This window comes from Carlito syrichta, unplaced genomic scaffold, assembly GCF_000164805.1.
Source record: "Carlito syrichta isolate Samal-C Ts95f unplaced genomic scaffold, Tarsius_syrichta-2.0.1 Scaffold287775, whole genome shotgun sequence".
In the NCBI taxonomy this organism is placed as follows: domain Eukaryota; kingdom Metazoa; phylum Chordata; class Mammalia; order Primates; family Tarsiidae; genus Carlito; species Carlito syrichta.
Window position 1 is genome coordinate 132,397 of NW_007231871.1, and position 13,667 is coordinate 146,063.

Consider the following 13,667-nt stretch of genomic DNA (forward strand, 5'->3'; position numbering starts at 1 on the left):
AGCCTGAAGAAAGCTGCTTGTTCCCCATGAACAGCAGCAGCACCGCCATGTACAGCAGGGCGGGTTGCGCACTGTGCAGCTCCGTGGGACGCCACTCACTAGGATAAATGATATCCCTGGCATTTTGCAATGCAGCCACTTTGGGGCCAGTGACACTGCAGAGATGAGCAGGCCCTGGTCTTGAAAAACATGGCCTTGCAAGGGAGCAGATGATCTAGCTATTGGAGCGCTCGGCCAGTTGCTTCTTTCTGAAGCCCTCGAGTAAACCTGGCCATTAGCACTGGGTTTAGGTGGAGGGAGGCGAGGACCCTGTGGGGTCAGGGCCGAGCCACAGGCCTGGGCTGCATTCCCCGGTAACTGACTGCGAATGGGTTTTAGGGGGAGCTGGAGAAGCAGCTTCTGCAAGCAAACCCCATCCTGGAGGCGTTTGGCAACGCCAAGACAGTCAAGAACGACAACTCGTCTCGATTTGTAAGTAACGCAGCCTCGCGGGGCTTCCAGAAAAGACTTGGGCCCTGCGTGTGTGTCATCTCTTGTTGGGACCACAGAACGTGTGCGTGTGGGGGGTCCAAGCCTGAAGGGAGAGGGGTGTGTGCCAGCAGCATTTTGCTGCACATCTTCGGCCCTGTCTTGGCCTTGCACTCTTGCAAGGGCTTCTAACTCTCATCCCCTCATTCATTCATTCATTCCTCACCGTTCATTCAACAAATGCTTCCTGAGCACCTAGTATGTGCTAGACACACCCAACGCTCATTTATGCAGCAAAGCATGAATTGAGCACCAACTATGTACCAGGCACATACATCCCCCAAGTGTTTACTAAATGCCTACTGTGTACAGTCATTCTGGTAGGCATTTTTACATGCACCATTCTCTTGTTTTTTTCACTTGCTGAGTTAATTTTTATTAAGCACTTACGAGGGTTTCTAACTCTCATCCTCTCATTCATTCCTTCCTTCCTTTCTTCACTGTTCATTTGACAAATACTTCCTGAGCACCTAGTATGTGTTAGATACATCCAGCACTCATTCATTTATGCAGCAAAGCATGACTTGAGCACCAACTACGTACCAGGCACATATGTCCTCCAACAGGTATTTAGTAAATGCCTACTGTGTACAGTCATTCTGGTAGGCATTTTTATATGCACCATTCTCTTTTTTTTTTTTTCACCTGCTGAGTTAATTTTTATTAAGCACTTTCTATATACAAGACACTGAGCTAGGCTCGCAGGATGGTGGTGAGCAACTCAGATGTGGTTCCATCCCCCATGAAGCGTGTGGTCTGGTTGGGGAGCCGATAGGCCATGAGGCAGGAGGAGTCACCGTCACCCGTGCACTTTCCCAGGCTCCGAGGGCCTCCCCGCTCTTTCTTGGGCCTAGCAGGGACAGGAGACCTCCAAAAGTGGGTGGTTGGTGACACATGGACACATTTTGTTTTTTAAGTCAGGATCTCTGTTGCCCAGGCTGCAGTGAGGTGACATGCTCATGGCTATCTCAGCCTTGACCTCCTGGGCTCAGGCGATCCTTCCATCTCAGCTTCCCAAGTAGGTGTGACTACAGGTGTGCTCCACCACCCCCAGCTAATTTGTAAATTTTTTTGGAGGGCTTACTATGTTGCCCAGGCTGGTCTTGAACTCCTGGGCTCAAGCAATCCTCCTGCCTTGGCCTCTCTAAGAGCTGGAATTACAGACATGAGCCATGGCGCCTGGCCCAGAAAGATATTTTAAGAAGGAAAGATCAGAGAAAAGGTGCTGCTGCATTCCGGTAGTGGGGGGCCTCTGCTGGTTTGTGGGGGTCCTTCTGAGCCATGGCTCACTGACACGGGCCCTATGAGAAACACAGAAACCTCCACTCTGCCCCCCAGAGCTGCTGTGCTGCACACTCACACGGTGGCCCCAGCCGGGATGCCCAAGGCCTATTTTTCCATAACCAATGATGGTGTGATGTTGCCTTTCTGCGCCTAGACTCGAGCCATAGATAATGCTACCTCCCACAAACATCAGATGAATACCCATCAGCACAGTGCCCAAGCATAGCATGAAGGAGAAATCGAATAAGACATCCACAATAAAACGTGCATCTCAGCACACCAAGGCTCAGGCCAGGCTACACCAGAAGACAATGAAAGGGTCACACACATCTATATCCAGAATCACTGACACTGCGACAGCCACCAAAACAAGGGAGGGGGCGGTCTGGGGACGGATGCCCTTGGGATGGGGTTTTTCAGAATGGTGATTGACTTTCAGTGAAGCTCTGAACCAAAGGACAATCTTCCTAGAGTTACACGGATATAGGCCAGGTGTGGTAGCTCACGCCTATAGTCCCAGTACTGTGAGAGGCTGAGGAGGGCGGATCACTTGAGGCCAGATGTTCGAGACCTGCCTGGGCAGCATAGTGAGAACTTGTCTCTACAAAAATTAAAATTAAAAGTTAGAATTTAAAAAGGCATGGTGGTATGCACTTGCAGTTCCTGCTACTAATTAGGAGGCTGATGTGGGAGGATTGCTTGAACCCAGGAGTTCAAGGCTGTGGTGAACTATGATCATACCACTGCACTCCAGCCTGGGTGACAGAGTGAGACCCTGTTTTTTTAAAAAAAAGAATGACCAGGCATGGTGGCTCACACCTGTAATCTCAGCACGTTGGGAAGCTGAGGCAGAAGGATTACTTGAACCCAGGAATTCAAGACCAGCCTGGGCACCATAACAAGACCTAGTCTCCACAAAAATAACAAAACTAGTTGGGTGTGGTGGCATGTACCCATAGTGCTAGCTACTCAGGAAGCTGAGATGAGAGGATTACCTGAGCCCAGGAGGTCAAGACTGCGGTGAGCTGTGATTGTGCCACTGCACTCCAGCCTGGGTGACAGAGACCCCAACTAAAAAAAAAAAAGTGATTTATAGAGTTACACAGATGTGACATGCTTATATGAGACCAACATTTGAAAAACCTTTGTCGTGCTTTTATGTAAAACAGAGTGAAGTTCTAGGTCAATGAATGACAAATATGCTTTCACCTCTGGTACATTCGAAGGGCATAGCGGATGTGGACACATCTTGGTGCCCAGGACTCTCAGTCACTGCAGGACACTGGAAGCACCCTCGTCCCCTGTGCTCTGCGAGCAGTGGCCCCCACTATCATGTGACATTGCATCCTTTCCACAGATTCCCACATCCCTGCGACTGATGCACCGTCTCCCCTAAGAGGCTGCACACATGTGTTTCATTCAGTGCTTGGTCTCTGACTCGTAGCGAGGGAGATCACCTTCAAGATGAGCCCGGGAAGCGTCCTCCCCTTGCCGCGCCCTGCCTTCTTGGAAGGAGCGCAGGGCGGGCCTGGGCCTTCCCTGCCCAGTGGGCTGTGCACTGCAGCCACATTGATGAGGTCGCCCAACTCATTCTGCCACTTTGTTTCCTGACAGGGAAAGTGGGAAGGTTTTGCCAAGGCCTGAGTGTGCCTAGGGGATTGTGTCCACCAGATGAACACCTCCTATCGTGTGTACCACGGCATGGGGGAAAGGACCATTCTTTGTCCGCTACTGAGAAAGTCGGAAAAACGTCAACAGAGAAAGAACTGGGCTCTGTCCTTGTTTTGTTTTGTTTGCTTAAAAATTTTTATAAAGATGGGATTTTGCTATGTTGCCCATGCTGGTCTCGAACTCCTGGCCTCAAGTGATTCTCCAGCCTTAGACTTCCAAACTACTGGGGTTACAGGCATGAGCCACAGTACCTGGTTCTATGGCTCAGCTGAGGCAGGTGGTTGGGACCATTTTCTCTGAATGGGGCTATCTGATAAAGCCAGTGACGTGGCCCGATCATGCCCCTGAGACATCCTACATAGGACCTGTGGGGACAGCATAGCCACTACACATGTGCACTTGTCCACAGAGGAGGTTCCATCCGCAGCAGATGATGGGAGTGCCATGTGTTCTTGGATAGGCCAGGGGCCGGGGAAAAACCTACCTGCTCATGACTCTACCTCTTGGGAGCAGTGTCACACTGGACAGATGACTCAATCTCTCTCTCTCAGTCTTCCCACCTCTAAAATGGGGATAGCAGTGATCATCTAGAGTCCCCGCAAGAACCAGGTGATGGTGACATTGATCTGAGGCAGTGTTTTGCAAGTTCTGTCACGGCCGGGCATGGGATGGTCAGCTCAGCTGATGTCAACTCCTTCCAGCAAGCTGACCCAGGAGACTCTGAGTGTTCACAGAAATCTCCCCCCACAATGCCCCAGGATGCCTTCTTCCTCTCTCCCTGCTGTGTGGGCCTGGGCCTAGGCTGGCGGGCCAACCGTGTGCTGTATTTTCCTGTTGCAGGGCAAATTCATCCGCATCAACTTCGACGTCACCGGTTACATCGTGGGAGCCAACATTGAGACATGTATCCTTGGATTGAGCCTGGGCCACCCGAGAGCCCTGAGCCCCCACCCCTAGCCACCAATCACCAGCTTCCTTCCTAGAGGGTGGGAGTCCTGGGTCCACAAGCAGCACAGAGCCACCCTGCTCTCTCCAGGCTCTGGGGTCCTTCCAGAACAAGTCTTCCTGGGGTCACCTGCCCTAACAGCAGACGTTGTGGTATGGTGGCTGCACATACATGGACCCTGAGTTTGCACCCCAGATAGCCTGCATCTGATTCTTGATTGACCTCTCCCTAGCTGAGTGAGCTTGGGCTGGCTATTCAACCTCTCTGTGCTTCATCAGTGAAATGAGGATGATAATGGTGCCATCGGCTGTGAGCACAGATTGGATTAATTCCTTGAATTAACTCCATAATGGAATTAAGCTCTCAGCACCATGCCTGGCTATCGCCTGGTATCATAGGAATGCCACTTTTTTTTTTTTTTTTAAGATTAGAAAATACGGTTTATTTAGAAAGTAAGTTAGAGAAAGAGGATATTCACCTCCCTAAGGTAGGGGAGGGAGCCAAAGCCACGAAACATGGTGACGGCCATGGCTCAAATAACTCATGGCCACACCAGAGTCTAGTAAGGCAATGGCCTGCCCTTTTTTTTTTTTTTTTAAGTCTGATATAAGATTCCTTGTGATAACTTCTAGACAGGAGCTAATTTAGTTGTTTGCCTGAGACAGGGTCTCAGTGGTGGGATCACTGCAGCCTCAAACTCCTGGGTTCAAGCGTTCCTCCCATCTCAACCTCCTGAGTGGCTGGAATTATAGGCATGTGCCACCACACCAGGCTGATTTTTAAAATTTTTTTTGTAGAGATGAGGTCTCACTATGTTGCCCAGGCTGGTATTGAACTCGTAGGCTCAAGCAATCCTCCTGCTTCAGCCTCCCAAAGTCTGAGATGACAGGTGTGAGGCACTGCGCCATCCTATGAATTCTTGTTGTCTAATGCCGCACATAGGGTCTTGGGTCCTCCTTAGAGGGTTGGTCTATGACCAGCTCCATTCCACAGATAGGAAATTGGTGAAAACAGAATTTTCCCAGAGGAACACTGACCTTGTGGAGACCAGGTAGAACATCTTTCCAGAACCTGTATGTGAAATGGAGCCAAGTTAGACATCTCTGGACTTGGGGGCTGGTGGAAGGTCCGCAACCAATTGAGCTCAAAAGCTGTAGGCCAGACACAGGGCTGTGCTGTCCCAGCTGCTTGGGGAACTTGTGCTTAGCAAGACGGGGACTGGGGGTGTCTTCACTGCATGTTGGATGAACGAAGGCTATGGAGGGCCCCATCCCCTGGACTGATCTGAGGCCGGTTCTCAGCTCTGCCATATTATTAACTGTGGGGCTTTGGGCGAGTCATTTAACCTCTCTGAGCCTCAGTTTTGCCTCCTGGAAAATGGGGGTGATCACAGCACCTGTGGGGAGGTGACATGAGATGATGTGCATGTGGCCCGGGGTGCGGGGCAGGGCTGGGTGAACCTCTGACAGGCAGTGGCAGTTGTGTTAGTGTGAACCCCACCCAAATGAGCATCATGCTGTACACCCCCGTAATAAGGCTGCACATGAATCCCCGAAGCTAAAAAAAAAAAAAAAAAAAAAAAAAGGTGGATTTCAGGCCCCGCCCAGATCTGCTGAATCAGAGGCTCTAGGGTCGCAGAGAGCCCAGCAACTGGGTCTGCACAAGCCCCCCACGGCCATGGCAGCACCACGGGAAAGTCTGAGGACCCACTTTCTGGGGCAGAGGTGGGTGAAGGCGGGCCAGTCACCGCCAGCCAGGTCAGGCTCTGCCCACTGACTGGGCGCAGCGGGGGAGGCTGCCCCACCATCCTGTAGCTTCAGCTTGGCACTAAGAACACCCACCCCGTGCAGCAGGCTGGCCTCCACTCAGTCTCCCTGCCTCCCACCCACCCATCTGTGGTGTCCCAGCCTTTCCCCCACCATCCCTGACCCTGTGACCTCCACACCACCCCACACCCTCCCCACTGCCCTCCTATCCCCCCACCAAGGCAGAGCAGCTGTCCTTAAATTAGTAGGACACGGTCACAGTCTCTCTCTCTCCCCTCAGTCCCGTCAGACCCCCCTCTTGGAACACAGAGTGCTGGGGACAGCTCTGACACTTCCTAGCTACAGGGTGTTGAGAAATGATCCCGCCCCTCTAAGCCTCACTTTCCCTGTATCGAAGATGGAGATTTTAGTTGCACTTATTTCAGGGCTAGTCCATGAGGCCTAACTGAGACAGTGCCCACGAGCACTTAGCACAAGGATGACGAATCACAGCGGGTGTCACTGTCTCTGCTCTGTGACATCCAACGACAGCTCGTTTTGAAGAAGAGGAGCTGGTGATGGAGCTGGGGGATATCTCATGACCACTCCCACTGTGGCCTTCATCAGGGAGCTTTTTAAGAGCTTCATTTTTGCTTTGTTCCCCTCCTTCCTCTCTCGGCCTGAGGTCTGCTACTATGCCCAGTGGTCCCACTGGCCTCAGGGGTGATGGTCAAAGTTAGACATCATTGGTCCCAGGTCAGAACTGGAAGGTGAGCCAGGTTTGGTGGCACACATCTGTAGTCCTGGCTACTTGGGAGGCTAAGGTGGGAGGATTACATGAGGCCAGGAGGTTGAGGCTGCAGTGAGCTATGGTCATGTCCCTGCAGTCCAGCCTGGGTGACAGAGTGAGGCTCTGGCTTGAAAAGCAAAAACAAAAACGAAAGAACCAGAAAGAAGATCAGCCCATGTGACCCAGCAGGAAGGCCACCCATTCCAAAACTGTTCAGAGCTCCCCACTTTCTCCTCTGGCAGATGGGACAACAGGGATGGTAGGGGGAGGGTCAGGCTTCTCTGAGGGGGAACACCCAGCGCAGCCCCAGGACCCTTGACACCCCATCCAGATCTGCTAGAGAAGTCACGGGCAATCCGCCAAGCCCGAGACGAGCGAACATTCCACATCTTCTACTACATGATTGCCGGTGCCAAGGAGAAGATGAAAAGTGAGTGGCATGGCAGGGGCCTCAGGCCTCAGTCTCCGCTCCCTCAGGGTCCTGGTGGGGGCCTGGCCGTTTGACAGTCTTAGATCCTGCCAGAGGAAGCACAGTGTCTTTGGGCGGCAGATGTGTCTCCTTCCAGCAGGTGTGGCTTGTGTTGAGTCATGCTCCTTTACTGAGCACCTACTGTGTGATGGAGTAGCTGTCACCTCCAAGCAGGTGTTAGGTCATCAGTTAATCTTGTCCAGTTGGGCGGAAGGACAAGCTGTGCCTTCTAGGAAGGAAGGGAGACATTTACCTTATTTGCCAACTTGTAAAGCTTGCATGTAACCAAGATGCATTTTGATTTTATAAGGAATTTACAGAACCCTTAGAACTAAGCGGTTTTCATTATACATGTCTTGAACGTGACTTTGAAGTAGGCTTTGGAGGACAGGGGTCAACAGACTTTGCAGGCCATGTGGCTCCACCACACCTGTTCAGTGCTGCCATTGTAATGCAGCCTGGGCAACACAGTGAGACCCCATCTCTATGACAAAGTTAAAAATCAGCTGGATGAGGTAGCACACACCTGTAGTCCAGCTACTCGAGAGGCTGAGGTGAGAGGATTGCCTAAGCCCAGGAGGTTGAGGCTGTGGTGAGCTATGATTGTGTCACTGCACTCCAGCCTGGGTGATAAAGTAAGATCCTGACTCAAAAAAGAAAACAAAACAAATAACAGCAATACAGTCATAGGTAATAGATGTGAGAGGAGACCCCAAAAAAGCCCCTGGGATTTATTTATAAAAATTTTTGTATTCTTACATGTATAAACTTCACTCACCTTCAAAGTACTCTCTGTTTGATGTGATATACCCATTGAGATGCTTTTTCCACTGCTCAAAACAGTTTCTGAACTTGTCAATTTGGATGCCTTTTAGTGCTTCTGCCATTTTTTGTTTCACCTCTTCCATGTTGGCAAAATGTTTCCCGTTGAGGACTTTTTTCATCTGGGGAAACAAGAAAAAGTCACTCGGGATGAGAATGAGCTGGTATGAATAGGGAAGTGGGGGCACAGGGGCCTTGCTCATTTTGGTCAAAAACTGCTGAAAACTTAGCATGGTGTGGGCAGTTGTGCTCGTAAATCACCCATCATAAAGTGAGCAAATGGGTTGAAAGAATCTAAAAAAAGAAAAAAATTGCTGAAGCTGAATGTAGCCTCTCACAACAGCACTAGCTGGTACACTGATGCAGATAGGTTCCTAGACCACTTACCTACAGAGGGAAGCCTGTACTACAAAGGGCCCGCCCTCCCAAAGATAACTCCAGGTTTTTTGGGTCCCCCTCATACGTAAATCAAGGAGCAGAGCTGTGTTTCAATAAAACTTTATTTACAATAACAGGCTGTGTGCCAAAGTTTGCTGATGTCTGTTGTGGATAAAAAAATTTTTTTTCATGTAAGTACAATATAATGTATAGTAGACTCCAGTAGGAAATTATAAGTTCTGAATGTGTAGTCACCTAACTCTTAAAAGAATATGCAAGGGGCAACCACCTCGCGTTCCCTCCCACTGTGGGAGCTTTTCTGTCTTCTCAATAAATCTTGCTTTCTAAAAAACAAAAAAAGAATATGCAGGTCACGTAACTGATAAAAGGAATGAACCTGTGAATATAGGTCCTCAGCAGAGTCTACATTCTAGTAAGAAGTCTGTCTATATTTTTATATGAGAACAATACAAACCTTGCTTCCCATCAGCTGGGTGGCCCAGGGTTAGTTATTATGATTAAGAAAATTACTGGGCTGTGTACAGTGGCTCACGCCTGTAATTCCAACACTCTGGGAGGCAGAGGCGAGAGGATTGCCTAAGCCCAGGGGTTCAAGATCAGCTTGGGCATTTTGGTGAGAGCTGGTCTCTACAATAAATAAAAAACTTAGCTGGGTGTGGTGGCACACGCCTGTAGTTCCAGCTGCTTGGGAGGCTGAGGTGGAAGGACCCTCTGAGCACAGCAGGTTGAGGCTGCAGTGGCCATGAGCATGCCACTGCACTCTAGCCTGGGCGACAGAGTGAGACTCCAACTCAAAGAAACAAAAAACAACAACAAAAAACCCCAAAGAAAATTAGCAAAAGGATATGTGTGTGTGTGTGTGTGTGAGACAGAGAAAGAGAGAGAGAGCGCGAGCGCAGAGGCATCATCTGTGGCGGAACTCTCCTTGATGCTTGGCCTCTGGAGGGGGTGGTGTGAGGTGGTGGATTTTGATCATGGGGTTGCTGGAAGGATGTTCTGCACCAGCAGCTGTGGCACATGAGTAGTTACAGCGCAGTGTCCTAGGGCATGGGCCAGGGAGGCATGTTGATATTTCTCTTCCCTTTATTCAGCACCAGAGTCAACAGCTGGGCTGTCTGGTGGCTTGGGTGCCAGGTGTGTGCTCTGTCTCTAGTCTTCCGGAAGTGGGGCAAGTTAGGGCTCACAACTAGCCTTCCTGGGGCTGTCAGCATTCCTGATGACAGGACTGCAAATCGGTGAGGCTTTTAGGAGAGACTCAGATGTACCCAAATGTATCCCCACTCCGGATGATGACATCTTGGCAAAGACCCAAATCCTTGTGACTTGGGTCATCAGGCATTTTGGCAAATCCAAAAGCTCAAGTGAATTGGGATCTTGGATCAGTGTCATCTGGAGAGTCTCTCAGGGAGTTCCAAGCAACTGGACCCATCAGAGGTCCTCATTTAAAAAGATAGAGCTGGGCTCGGTGGCTCCGCCTATAATCCCAGCACTTTGGGAGGCCGAGGTGAGTGAATTGCCTGAGCCCACGGGTTTGAGACCTGCCTGGGCAACTTGACAAGACCTCATCTCTACAACAAATCAAAAATTAGCCGGGTGTGGTAGCGCGCACCTGTAGTTCCAGCTACTTGGAAGGCTGAGGCGGAAGGATCGCCAGAGCCCAGCAGGTTGAGGCTGCGGTGGCCAGGAGTGGCCATTGCACTCCAGTCTGGGTGACAGAGTGAGACTCCAACTCAAAAAAAAAGAAAGCCAGGCTCGGTGGCTCAGCCTGTAATCCCGCACTTTGGGAGGCTGAGGTGAGTGGATTGCCTGAGCTCGCGGGTTCAAGACCCGCCTGGGCAGGCGAGACCTCATCTCTACAATACATCAAAAAATTAGCTGGGCGTGGTAGCGTGCGCCTGTAATTCCGGCTACTCTGAAGGCTGAGGCGGAAGGATCGCCGGAGCCCAGCAGGTCGAGGCTGCAGTGGCCGGGAGCAGCCACTGCACTCCAGTCTGGGTGACAGAGTGAGACTCCAACTCAAAAAAAAAGAACAGTGTCTCCCGGATGTCCTTCCAAAAGTGGAATCAGATGCGGTCTAGTTAAAGCTGGATCTGAGCAGGTACGTGCTGTGCTGGAGGGAGAACTACAGCGAGTGGTGCAAGAGGATGAACAATGAGACATCGGGGCTGGGGGACTGAGCAGCTCGAAGGCCACGGAGCTGCCAAACACAGCTGCACAGAGAACCGCGTCTAAGAGGTGCAATCACGTCAACAGGGGCTAGAGTTGGTATCTTAGACTTTGAGGACTAGACGGTTTCTGTTGCCACTGAATTTGAGACCAGCCTGGGCAACACAGATCTCATCTCTCCAAAAAAAAAGTCTCGAAAAATTAGTTGAGCGTTATGGAGTGAGCTTGTAGTCCCAGCTACTCAGGAGGCTGAGGCAAAAGGATTGCCTGAGCCCAGGTGGTAGAGGCTGTGGTGAGCCATGATCATGACACTGCACTCCAGTCTGTGCGACAGAGTGAAACTCTAACTAAAAACAAATAGAGAATAAACAAGGAAATGGGAATGATTATGTTTCACTAAAACTTTATTTACAAGAATAGCAGTGGGCCAGATCTGCCTTATTGATTGGTTCACCTGTAAATAGCTGGGGGGAGGGAAGGTGGTGTAAGAAGGCTAAATGTTCATCTACCACAGCAGGAAGTCAATAGGTAATCTCAAAATCGGACACATCCAGAAACAGTCTAGGATATGAAATGCATAGTAGTATGTGCATTATCATCTACTAGTAGATACAGCAAGCCTATTGAATTGAAAGACAATAGGCTTGAAGAAATAGCTAAAAGAGAAACAGATCAAAAGCAGGCATTGTCGAATAGGGTAGGTGTTAGAGAAGGGATGTGAGCAGATGGCATCTTTCGTTATCAACCTTGGATAACAATCAATTGGTAACATTCTTGTGCGTGTATGATTTTGATAAGGCATGGCTGAATAAACGAGGATCGAACTCATCAGATAGTTTTGTTCCTGAAGGTAAGGTGCCTCTGGACAATGAGTGAGACCCCACATCAGGGATTGTGGTTTAGCAAGCAGAGCCAAGACTGGAATTCAGTTGCCAGACACCCTGGAGCAGTGCACAACCTGCACCGCTATGCAAGGCTGATGGGGCAAGCTACATAGAGGTGCAGGAGGAAGGTTTTAAACCACCCAGGCCTTGAGGAAGGGAAAGAAGCCATGGTAGCTTAGACCCTTGACCAGGTCCCCATCTCGTGTTAAAAGTGGAAGTGAGCCTTGTTGACCCCTGGCCCCTTCTCTCCTTCCAGATGACTTGCTCTTGGAGGGCTTCAGCAACTACACATTTCTCTCCAACGGCTTTGTGCCCATCCCAGCCGCCCAGGATGATGAGATGTTCCAGGAGACCTTGGAGGCCATGGCCATCATGGGCTTCAATGACGAGGAACAGCTGGGTAAGAGACCTAGCCTTGGGCTCTGGGTACCGCTGGGCCAGTCAAGGACTCTTCCATGATCAGGGTGGATGTCTCATCTCTGAATTCCCTACCTCCTAAAACATCTCAAAAGGGGGACAAGGAAAATGAATTTTATTCCAGGTGGTTTGTTGGTGCTTCATAGATGTGGCTGTATAATGGGCTCTTTCCATTGCAAGTGGACCCAATTGGCTTCATCAAAAGGGAACGTGATTTAGTCTTAATGCTGAAAAGTTCAGGGAGATGGGTTTCAGGTACAGTGGAATCTAGGAGCTCAAAAGATTTCTCTAGAACCTGATTTCTTGTTGTCGATCTCTCAGCCACATAGTTTCTACATAGGTTATAGTTTCTTGACAGCAGCATGGCTGAGTTCTTGACTCTAGGGTTTAAGAAACACTTTTCCTTCTGGGTCAGATGTGGCCCCATGTTCAAGGTTAATCTCTTTTGGGAACACTGGGCCAGACTGTGGAAAATGTCCCTTCCTTCCCACGTCCACAACCCTCTACAGCCCTGGAACAACGCTGTGGTTGCTGAAATATGGTACACAGAGGCGCAGCTCCTTGGAGGATGACTTGGGGTCCAGGAAAAGAAGGCTCTGAGGGTCACTGGGCACATGGAGGGTGCTCGTGGGCTTTGACCGAGGTCCCATGTCAGAATCCAATGCCGACGGGCTCCCTGGCTCAATGACATGGGCCCTTCAAGAATGATTTATGGTATTTGGGACACAGGTCAATTTTGCTTCTAATCTTGCTTTAAAACAACAACAAATAATGATTTTGTACTTGCTGTGTGCCAGGCATCTGCTAAATCCTTTATTTTTTAAAGTGCACTAGGTTGTTCAGTATAGTTTCACTTAGATAATAAAAATCTGGAACAAACAAAAATGTGGATTGATAGAGGGCTTATTGAGTTATTGAATGTCCTTGTGAAAGAAAACAATGGAGCCATTTAAATTGTGTTTTAGGAAAACATTGGCTTATGTGGAGACATATATATGTATATATATTTATATATATTTAATTTTATATATTGAGTTAATTATATATTTACTAATTTAAATATATTAAAGTGGTGACATGAAGTGACAAAGCTGTACGCTCCGTGCTTTCTATGTGTTATTTTTTTCAGGTATGGTGCGGTCTAGGGATTTAAAAGGTCTTGAGGTCTCATCCTGTTGGTGTCCCCGATTTGCAGGTGGGGAAACTGAGGCACAGAGGAGTGAAGGAGTTTACCCAGTAACATATAGCAAGTTGCTGGTGGAGCTGTGACTCACTGAATCTCAGGAATTCCCAAGCCCATCCCTTGGCCTGTTTGAAGGGAGATTCTGTCCTTTAAAATCCTTTCAGAAATCTGTGTCAGGGCCCAGGTGGACCCCAAGGAAAGAAAAGCTCAGTGTGATCTGAGTGGAGATTGGCACTTCCCTTCCAGCCATCCATCTCCCCACCCACCCACTCATCCATCTACCTACCTATCCACCCAGCCACCCACTCATCCTTCCGTAAACATCCACCCACCCATGCATCCATCCACCCACCCATCCATTCA

At 49.6% G+C, this 13,667-nt stretch overlaps 1 protein-coding gene across 1 annotated transcript in view; it reads left to right on the forward strand.

Moving 5' to 3' along the window:
- The window catches only part of LOC103255041 (myosin-11), a 124,205-nt gene that overhangs the window by 62,972 nt on the left and 47,566 nt on the right, over positions 1–13,667 (forward strand). The window contains exons 7-10 of the mRNA XM_021709948.1: positions 379–471; positions 4,324–4,387; positions 7,296–7,394; positions 11,961–12,104. Of these exons, the coding sequence (XP_021565623.1) occupies positions 379–471; positions 4,324–4,387; positions 7,296–7,394; positions 11,961–12,104 (400 nt within the window). The remainder of the gene's footprint in view (positions 1–378; positions 472–4,323; positions 4,388–7,295; positions 7,395–11,960; positions 12,105–13,667) is intronic.